This window comes from Camelus dromedarius, chromosome 4 (genome assembly GCF_036321535.1).
Source record: "Camelus dromedarius isolate mCamDro1 chromosome 4, mCamDro1.pat, whole genome shotgun sequence".
NCBI classification, from domain to species: domain Eukaryota; kingdom Metazoa; phylum Chordata; class Mammalia; order Artiodactyla; family Camelidae; genus Camelus; species Camelus dromedarius.
The window spans coordinates 92,180,805-92,190,664 of record NC_087439.1 but is presented as its reverse complement, the minus strand read 5'-3'; the positions used below and the strand labels follow the sequence as shown (position 1 = coordinate 92,190,664).

Sequence of the window (9,860 nt, the reverse complement as noted above, 5' to 3'; positions counted from 1 at the left end):
TTCCGTGACCGGCGACCCCTGTCCCTCCAGCAGTGGCGATATTGCTGGAGGATCTCAGTCCTCCCCGACAGCTCACCCTGACCTTCACCTCCCAAATCCTTGTTGCCTGCTTACACTGAACATCAACTATGTGCAGAAAAGGTGAAAACCTCCAAATAATAAACTACTTAAGCACTTGCTTCAGCAGCACACATACTAAAATCAGAACACTACAGAGAAGATTACCACGGCCCCTGAGCAGTGATGACACGCAGATTCATGAAGCATTCCACGTTTGTTAAAATAATAATGAGCTACTTAATATTGTACTCAGAGCTCTTTGGTTCCTTTAAAAGTTGCTTTAAAAATTCCATTAGCAGCAACTCTTCTGTAAATCTGAAGTAAAAGTTTTTTTTTTTTTTTTTCACTTCAGGTTCTCCCAGGAGCCTTCTCTCTGTGGGTCTCCCATTCCCTTCCTCTCCTCTGTTTCAGCTGAGAACAGCAGAACCTTCCCAGCGGCATCTCCACGGGCAGGGCAACAGCTGTCTTCCTTGTGGTCGGCTGTGTTTTCCACTTTCTACAACCATCACATGTTACACTTGTGAGTCTCACAGCCAAAGTCATCCTGACAGCAGAGCAGCCCCTGGGGCAGCTCCCCCTGCTCCTTTCCTCGCTGGGGCTTTTCCACCAAGCCAGAAACTTCACGTTTTCCCTCTGCTACCCAAAATCTTCCTCACTAGCTTTCCCCCTTTGCTGGGAGGAGGGTAGGGAATGGAAAGAAAGAAAAGATAAAAGGTGCCTTTGTTGGTCACAGCCCAAAGCAAACACTGCCATTTACCTGGGAGGGGTTTAAGGTACCAATCCTAGGACCAGGAATGAAATGATGCAGGTGAGCTGGGATGAGCCAGGTCTGCCTCCCTCTTAGAGGCTCCATCTCCCACAGGGACCCGCCTGCCCCTGGGACAGCGCATTCAAGCCCTTCCTGTTGTCACATCACAGCTAAACTTAGAAGCACACATTTAACAAAGGTACATTCTACTGTATGTAAATCATACCTCAATTTTTTTTAAAGCAGCCTAAAATAATCATGGTGATGGTAATGATAATAATCACCCTGTTTAGGGCCATGACATGGGGGCCTTCATCAAGATACCCCACGTTCAGAGCAGGGGATGCCCTGCTCGTAACAGTCAGCCTCAGCCAAGGATTTCCAACTGCAGACTCTCCTCCTGGGAGGTCTTCAACTGCACATCCCTGAAACCAGTGTGCTCCAAGCCCAAGCTAGCTTCACTCCCACTTCCCTGACAAACAGAGAGTGACACTGGCCCACCCAGGCACCCTGGGCCACCATTGCCCTGGGGATGGCCCTCCCCCTGCTCCTCCCAAAAGTACCTGGAGTCACCGATCCTGTCATTCCTCTCTGACATCTTCCCTCTGCCAACACTGCCCCACCCTGGTCTCTGTGTTCACCTGCCACACCTGGGTAATACCTGGTGATACCTGCCCTCTGGCCTCAGACTTCCCAGCTCAGCCAGCCCAGAGCTTTCAGGATCCTGCTACCTCCTCATTCACAGTCATCAAGGATGTGGTAGGAACTCCCCAACCCTGTTCAGAGACCTCCATAGACTGGCCCAACACCCAATTAACTCCTGTATTACCCGACCCGCCCCACCTCCAGAGAACCCCTGCCCACTTGTTGCCCCCAGATCAATTCTAAGCTGAGATCAGCCTCAGTATCAGAGTCTGGTCCCAGCTGGGAGGCACAGAGGGCAAGGGAAAAGAGAGGAGGAGATGTCGGGGCATTGGTTAGAGTTGCTAAATCCTAAAATCTCAACAGCCTCCATCTGGACACCTCCAATGATGGGGAATCCACTGCCCCCCAAAGCAGCCATGCCACCTTTGGACAGCTCTGAAGTTCAAAGCTGAAATCTGTCTTTGCCCATAGTCCTAACTCCACCCCATCCTATCCCAGGTCCCAGAGAGCTGATGTGAGACAACCTTGACCTTGTCCCTCCTGGGTCTTCTCTGCTCACCCACCCAGTCCCTTTTTGGGTGGGCAGGTTCTCAACGGAGCATAGGCAGGGGTCCCCCACTCAACTGGCCAGGACAGAACCCTCCCATTCTCTCTTGTTCCACCATGTGGTTCAAGAACAATTAGCTTTCGTTGTAACCACATCCCCTTGCTGACTCAGGTCAAATGTGCTGTCAGCGAAAATCACCCATCCTGCCCAACAGCTATGGGTTCCTTGCCATGCTTGTAATAAGCAAGGCCATCCCAGGTACTCTTGGGAGGGGTGTCCTATTAATTGTCCAGCACTTAAATGTGACCTCTTAGCCACTACACTCTACTCTATGGCCACTAAAAATTGCAGCCTTACTCTCCAAGGGACGTCTGGACTGGCCAGCAGGATGGGACCCCACAGTGCGCAGCCCAACATTTACAGATCAGGACATGGATGCTGGGACTACAAGGGTTTTGCTGAAGTCACACAGCTGACCATGACAGTGAAGGAGCTCCCCAGGCCCCCACAAACCCAGCAGCGCCCCTGCCTCCAACCAAGCTGCCTCGAGGCAGGACCTCCCCTGAACACTTCTCAATCTCTAACACCTTTACACTTGGCTAGGACATTAAATATCATCAGACCTGTGGGCAGGCAGGAAAGGAGGCGGGATCCCAGGGTGAGCCTCCTGTTCTGAGTCATCAGGTAGCTGGTTCTAGGAACCTGGATCCTCAAAGCTCTCCTAAGCAGGAAGTCCTAATTCCTGCCTTAGATAAACAAGGCTATTCTCTGCCTGGGGCTGTGAGAAGCCCACACGCCTCCTGAAGATTCTAAGATCACCTGACCAACTGTCCTGCAATCATGGCATGTGTTTGGACTAGGGTAGGGGGAGGAGAAGAATTTGGGAACCCACCCACAGGGAACTCCAAGGGCAGGGCCTGCGGTAGCCAGGGCACCTGGCTGTAAGTAGAAAAGTGCAATGGGAAAGGGGGTGAGCTCTCAAGTCCAAGCTCCCATTCTTTCTGTTTTACAGAAAAAAAGAGACAGAAAAGATGGTTCTTAAGCTTTCCTGAATCTCTAAACCCTTTGAGAACATGATAGAGGTTCTGGATATATAATGAAGAAAAATGTATATACACATACACACACACACAATTTATATACCCCTTAAACTTCCACAGAACCCACAGGACCCCAGGTTCTGAAGCCTCGGATGGGTAAGGAGCCACAGAGAATTCCTAGCTTGGCTTCCCGGTCCAGCCTGCTGTCCTACCGGCTTACACTTCCCTCAAAGATGCACGTGGTCCCACTCCACTCTGAGACCTGCCACCCTAAAAGAAGGCCTGAGCTGGGAGGGAAGGGGGTGTGCTGGCAGTCCTGGTGTATTCCTAATACACCTCTTTTTCCGATGAAAATCGTCCTGGTTCTGATTCTGTCTTCTGTGGTCATCCCGGAAGGAGCTAACCATTCTGTTCCTCCAGCCAGTTGGGTAGCTATGGGATGTGGGAGGGCTTGTCACTCCCACAGCTGTCACATTACATCATCCAGTCAGAGAGACCACTAATGCACCAACCAGGCTTGGCCACAAGTGGACGGCAGAAGGTTTGTTCTGCCAGGGTTCTAGACTTCCCATCTCCAAGTTTACTGTCGCGCGACCTGTCACTCCAATAGTCTTTCTTGTTCTTCCCACGACCCTTTGTGTCCATACATCTTCCTTTCCCTTGCTTTGGTTTTCTAGAGTTCCCCTCACTGTGTTTGCTACTCTCTCTTGTGTTATTCAGCAGATGTTTACTTGAAAGCTAGTTACACGAGCCACTTTAAGCATTTTCCCCCAAAGTGCAGCCTATGAATAGAATTAACAAACCTCAATTATAAAATGATACATGAATGCATCCAAATTGCAGTGGTTAAACTGTAATTTTCGTTGACAAAGATGTGGTCGCCAGGATGCACAGATTATTCTGAATTTCATCAAATCTGAATGTGAATGGAATTCCATACTCTGAACGGCATATTTAGCCTGCTGACACTGACTGGAAGTTGTTCTCTTTCTGTCCTAAAGCACTCAGAACCAGGGCAGTTTGGGAGAGGTTACTGATCTCCAGTCATTCTGTTGAGAATCAAACTTGTCTCCATGGAGACCAGGGAATCTGACGATTTGGAAAAGCCTGGGAAGAAATCAGTGCATGGTTTATTGAAAGTGGATGAGTCGGCCCGTGTGAGACCTGAGCTCCTCTCCGAAGATGAAAAGACACCCCAAGCTGACCAGGAGACGCAAGACAAAGAACCCCGCTACTACATCTCAGTCCAGAGAAACTCCATCTTCAACCGCACCGTAAGACACAGAAGCAAAGGCAAAGCCAGAGGCACTTCCAAACGGAACGCCGGCCACCAGGCAGGTCAGTACCAGGGACAGCTGCCACAGCGGCTGCTCCTTGACATCCAGTTGGGGTCAATGGGGCTGAAAGGCCCTAATTAAATGAAAGGATAAAAGATACTGAAAATTACCAAGGACGGGTCCAATAAGGTGGAACATTATGAAGCCATTATCTAAAGTATTCAAACTCCCCCAATAAGACGATGTGGATACTTCAGGAGAACGTGTTAACCCAAATAATAAGAAGGCTGGCTTCTACTTAAAAGAACCATCCTGTTCCAGAACTCAACATAACCCCCAAACTACATGCATTCTAGAAGGGAGGCTTGGAGCTGTCCATGTTTAAGGATATCTGGGAACATGAGTTTCCCGAGGGATGAGGTTCTATCCTGTCCTCTCACTGTCACCGTGATGGCCAGAGTTTCTGCTGCCCTGGAAATCTATGAGACTAACACCTTGTGAACAACTCTGCAGCAGGACCCCTTAATCTTTTGAACCAGGTTCTAGCCCATCTTATCTGCTCAAAGAATATTTGTTGAGCAGAATAAGGTGCAGAAAAGTTTACAAATGTAGGGGGGAGTATGTTAGAGCTGAGTCCTCCTTCCCTTGTGACTTGCCCTCATGGCTGAGTGAGCACCATGCTGGGGTTGTGAAGTGTGGAATAGTTTCCTTAGCCCTGGGGTACAGCAGCTGCCCCCGGACACGTAGGGTGCTACCTGAGTGCACTGGAGGGGCGGCATTAACTCATTCCCAACCTTTCATTACATTCTATCAGGTAGCCTTCTGCACGTTTAAATCCCCCTTGAAACAGAGACAAGTGATATTTATTCTTTCTCACGATGCTGGGGTTGACTGGGTGGCTCCTCTGTCTGGGCCACCTTGTCTGACCTCTGCAGTAAGCTAATGGCTCATCTGGGGTGGAAGGTCGAGGATGGCCTCCCTGACGGCAAGTGAGCTGCTGGGTGCACAGGGGCTTCCGCTGGGACTGGTGGGCTCTGCTCTACACGGTCGCCTATCCTCCAGCAGGCCAGCTCAGGCTTGTCCGCACAGCAGCAGGGTTCCCAGAGGGCAGATTCAGAAGCCACCAGGTCTCCTGAGACCTGGGCTCAGAGCCTGCACAGTGACTTCTACCACATTCTGTGGGTCCAAGCTGCTCACAGGGCCAGTCCAGTTAAAAGCTGGTGGAGAAATCGACTCCACTGTTTGATGGGAGGAGCAGCAAAGAGTGTGGTTGTCTGCCATCTACCACAAACTCTAACAGAACTTTGTGCTGAGTACCGTGCGAAGTCAGAGAAATACAACGATGGAAATGCTGTCATCGTGGGAGAGGGGTGGTTGGTACATCATATCGCTCTCAACTTTTTGTGTATGCTTGAAAATTTCCGTAAGAGTTAAAGGCACACACCCACGTACAAATAAAGTAGGAATCTCTGACCTTGAGAAAGCCGCAATGTTGGAACGATGCCACTTTACCACAAACGTGTCAAAGTTTATAAGAGAGGTAAAGGCAAAGAACTAGACCCTTCTGGCAGGGTTAGGAAAGATCGCCCAAAGAAGGCGGTATATTGGAGGAGCCCTGAAGGATGTGCAGGGACGTGGCCAGAGAGAAGGGCAGTTAACATGGCTGAGCACTTGCAGGTACTCAGTGGCTGAGGCAGGAGGCATTTCAAGGCTGTTCTTACCACACCCATTTTACAGATTTAAAAAATGATCAAGGCACAGAGAGATTGAGTCACTTACCCCAAATCATACAGCTAGTGAGTGGTATGGCTTGAAGTAGAGTTCAGATCCTTCTAGTCCCAAAGCCTGTGTGGAAAGAGGAGATGGTTAGAGCAGCTCTGTCCAACAGAAATATAATGCAAGAACATATGTTATTTTAAATTTTCCAGAGGCCACATTAAAAAGTAAAAAGAAATGGATAAAATTTTAACAATGCATTTTATTTAATCCAATATATCCAAAATATCACTTTATCATGTATCAATATAAAATTAGTAATAAGATATTTTACGTTTTTCTGTACTGCCTTTGAAATCTGTTGAGTATTTTATACTTACAGTCCCTCTCAATTTACATACTGAATTTTCTTTGGAAATTCTTGATCTGGATTTAGCTTTCATAAAATGTACAAAGAAGTAGATTTACAGCCAGAAAAGTTATTAAACATACAGCCAGAAAAGTTAATTACAAGTAGAAACAATCCCCAGATTACTCCAAATATCTTCAAAAGCTCTCCAATAATGAAACTGACAGTCAGTTTTTATATTTAAACTTAAATTAAGTTTAAAAAATGAAGAATTCACTTCATCAGTCACATGAGCCACATTTCAAGTGTCTAACAGCCACACATGGCTTGTGGCTACCCTGTTGGACCCCGAAGGGTTAGAGCATCGCAAACACAGAGAAGAGCAGATACAGCTGCCCAGGGTTGGGGTGGGGGTCATTCTGAGCAGGAGAAAAGGTGGGTGTGGGGCTGTGCCTGAAATGAGGCTGGAGAGGGACAGAGGTTTGATAGGAAAAGAGCCATAAGTTCTACTGGACAAAAATCCTTTGCAACTTACCAGTCCAGCACCCCCTGATCCTGGGTCCAAGGAGACAACACTGTGCTCTGCTTTGCGGAGGAGCAGACAGAACAGGCCACCTGGCACCAGGCTTCTCCAGTCCACTCCCTAACAGGAAAGAAGGCTGGCGCTCTGGGCTCACGGTTTGTGATTTGGGTGTGGAAAGTGAGGACAGTCCCCATGTCATCTGCTAAGGTGTGCCCTTCCAAAGTCATACTAGAACAGTGACTAACAACCCCACCTCCAGCTGATCTGACACTCTAGGGGACGTAACATATTTACTATCTGTTAGGACTCTAACGTTGTAAAGTTAGATGTTGAAAGACTGCTATGTTGCAAATGACTTTTGTCCAGTAGAAATAACACTAGTGGTTATGGTTTTATTGTCCTCTAAGACATTAACCAGGTTTGTACCCAAGTTTGCAAGCTCATTTCTGATATCCTTTTTTCTGCTATGTGTGCATGTATGTAGGTGTGCATGGGTGTGTGCAAGGATGTGAAGTTTCTTGGACCATCGTTATGATTTTCATGGAGACCGCATTCCAGGTCACTGAATACAGCACCAGGAGGGGTAAAGTCCCCTTTGGGGCATGAGAGGAAAAACCCCGCCCTCTCCACCCCACTTTCCTCCCCTCTCAGGGTGGTGGTGTCCCAGCCAAAGAGGGAACTGTCTGGAAAGAGGAGATGCACATTTCCTAACTCCCTACATTTCCCACGTCACAGGTTCACTGGAAAATGGGAAATTTGTAAATGAGCCCTCAACTTTGAATTTCCCCCAGAGCAGAACATCAACTCGGAGGGACCCAGGAGCCAGGAGAACGAGGTGAGAGACAGGGGACAGGTCATGAGGGGCCGGGTTGTGAAAAGAGGTCACAGTCTTGATGCGGCTACAAGGGTGTCGTGTTTTTTAAAAAATAGTAAATTTTTAGTTGTTCATGTTTTTAAAATCTCTGCAATTTCCTTTTTTTTTTCTTTTTAAAGCCCTATAGTTACTCTCCTGTCACAAAACTAGAAAAGTATAAATATTATATTCATGGAATATCTAGAGAAGGAAAAAATCACTGTGTCGCCACCACCCAGAGGTTCTTATCTGTTGTAACTATTTCAAATCTTTCTGCTATATGTTTATGCGTATTTTCTCTTCATAAAATGGGATCTTATATACATGCCGTCTTGAAACCTACCTAGTTCAGGACAACAGCTATTTCCCCAGTCAGCACATCAATGTCTTCATAGTTTAATATTCAGTAAAAGAGAGGGCGGGTGAGGAGACTGGCTGCCAGGTTTCATGTGGAGGGAATTGTCAGGGTGTTCTGAGTTGTCCACTTCTCCCCACGGGGGGCTCCCCCCGTATTTCTCGGGATTTCCCAGGAAAATAGAACCAACAGGATGAGGGAAAAAGAGAGAGAGAGTGAGAGACATTACTTTTAAGGGGCTGGCTCACACAATCGGGGAGGTTTGGTGAGCCTAAAACCTGCAGGGCGGGCCGGCAGCTGGGGCCTCAGGGAGGAGTTGTCATCTAGGTCCAAAGGCCATCTGCCGGCACAACTCCTTTTGGCTCAGGTGAGATTAGTCTTCTGTTCCATTAAGACCTTCAGCTTTTGGAGGAAGCCCACTCATGTTATAAAGGGTCATCTGCTTTATGCAGAGTCCACTGATCTGAGTGTTAATCTCATCCAAAACACACCATCACAGAAACATCCAGAATAATGTTTGACCAAATATCTGGGCATCACAGCCCAGCCAAGTTGACACGTCAAATTAATCATCACACTCCTCACCCTAACCCTAGCGAGGGGAGCTTCAAGAGATCCACTGGGAAATCTCTGAAATCTGGCCATGGTTGGGGGTGCAGGGACTGGAACCGTGTAGAGGTGCTGGTTGATGGCCTGTACGGGAGGTGAGGGGAGAGGGCTGAGCACGGAGGCAGGGGCATCTACACCAAAACAAGGCTGAAGTGTGTGTTTTCTTGGAGCCAAGTGTGGACCCCAAGAAAAGGAACCAGCTAGGAACCACTTTGAAAAGGACTCTACCCAAAAGTCTTCCTGCTAGGGGCCAGGTGAACCTTGGCAGAAAGTGGCTATGAAACTTGGGGAGTCATGAGAGCAAAACTTGAGAGCTTTGCACATGCCCAGGAACTGGAGTCAGAGACCCCCGGCAAGGTATCTCTGAGGAGCCCCCACAAGTGCCCCACTCTGAGGGCCCAAAGTGCAGGTGGGGGGACAGGGAGAAGACAGAGCACAAAGCAGAGACTTCCCAGCTGTGGGGGGCCTGGACGAGGGGAGGGAGTTGGAGTTCTTAAACAGCTCTGAGGCACACTTTTTATACCCAGCAAAAGAGACCATTTATAACACAAGAGTGACCGGAAAAGCTTTGCACATGGTCTACCTGAGATTTACCCCAAGGCTGGGCAGGTCGTGCCAACCCACAGAGTACACTGAAGCAAGGAGTTGAGGGAAAGATGGTACCCGCTCCTGTCTGCTCCCCACAGAGTCCAGCTTTACTGAAGAAGCTACCTGTGCTTGCTTCTGTCTTGGCTTAGTGAGGACAGAGGTTTTGGAGAGTATCTCTAGGTCAGTCTCAGGAGCCCCACTGTGATGTTTCTATTACATTTTCTGAGCTGGACATTTGTGGCCAGGTAAGCCACAATGGACCTGCTATGGAAAAGCTTTCCTGATGAGCTGTTGGGCTCCCAGGGTTTTGAGTTACTGCTTTCATAGATAAAATCCAAAATAAGAGTTTCTCCTGGAAACTTACCATTTGAGAGTTAAGGAGCTACCCCATCACTGTTTGTTTGATGTGAGATGTCTGGGGTACCACTAGTATGGGCTGTCCATTCTCTTCTGCTCACTCCTCATTCACTAGCATCTTGCAATCAGAGACTCAGATCTTATTAAAGTAATTTAATCCCTGCTCTTGCCCACATCTCTGTATCCTTATCTT

The 9,860-nt window shown here is 48.2% G+C and overlaps 1 protein-coding gene and 1 non-coding gene across 3 annotated transcripts in view; both read left to right on the top strand.

The window, feature by feature from the left end:
* The window catches only part of NGEF (neuronal guanine nucleotide exchange factor), a 101,357-nt gene that overhangs the window by 25,766 nt on the left and 65,731 nt on the right, over positions 1–9,860 (top strand). Inside the window, exons 2-3 of one of the 2 annotated variants that reach the window (XM_010999013.3) lie at positions 4,042–4,378; positions 7,641–7,740. In XM_010999013.3, coding sequence (XP_010997315.2) covers positions 4,114–4,378; positions 7,641–7,740 — 365 coding nt within the window. In that variant the 5' untranslated portion in view covers positions 4,042–4,113. The remainder of the gene's footprint in view (positions 1–4,041; positions 4,379–7,640; positions 7,741–9,860) is intronic. The other variant, XM_031452429.2, reaches the window with a different exon arrangement.
* LOC116153220 (U6 spliceosomal RNA) lies at positions 176–278 on the top strand. Its single transcript, XR_004137003.1, has one exon. It is a non-coding gene; the product is annotated as a U6 spliceosomal RNA (small nuclear RNA).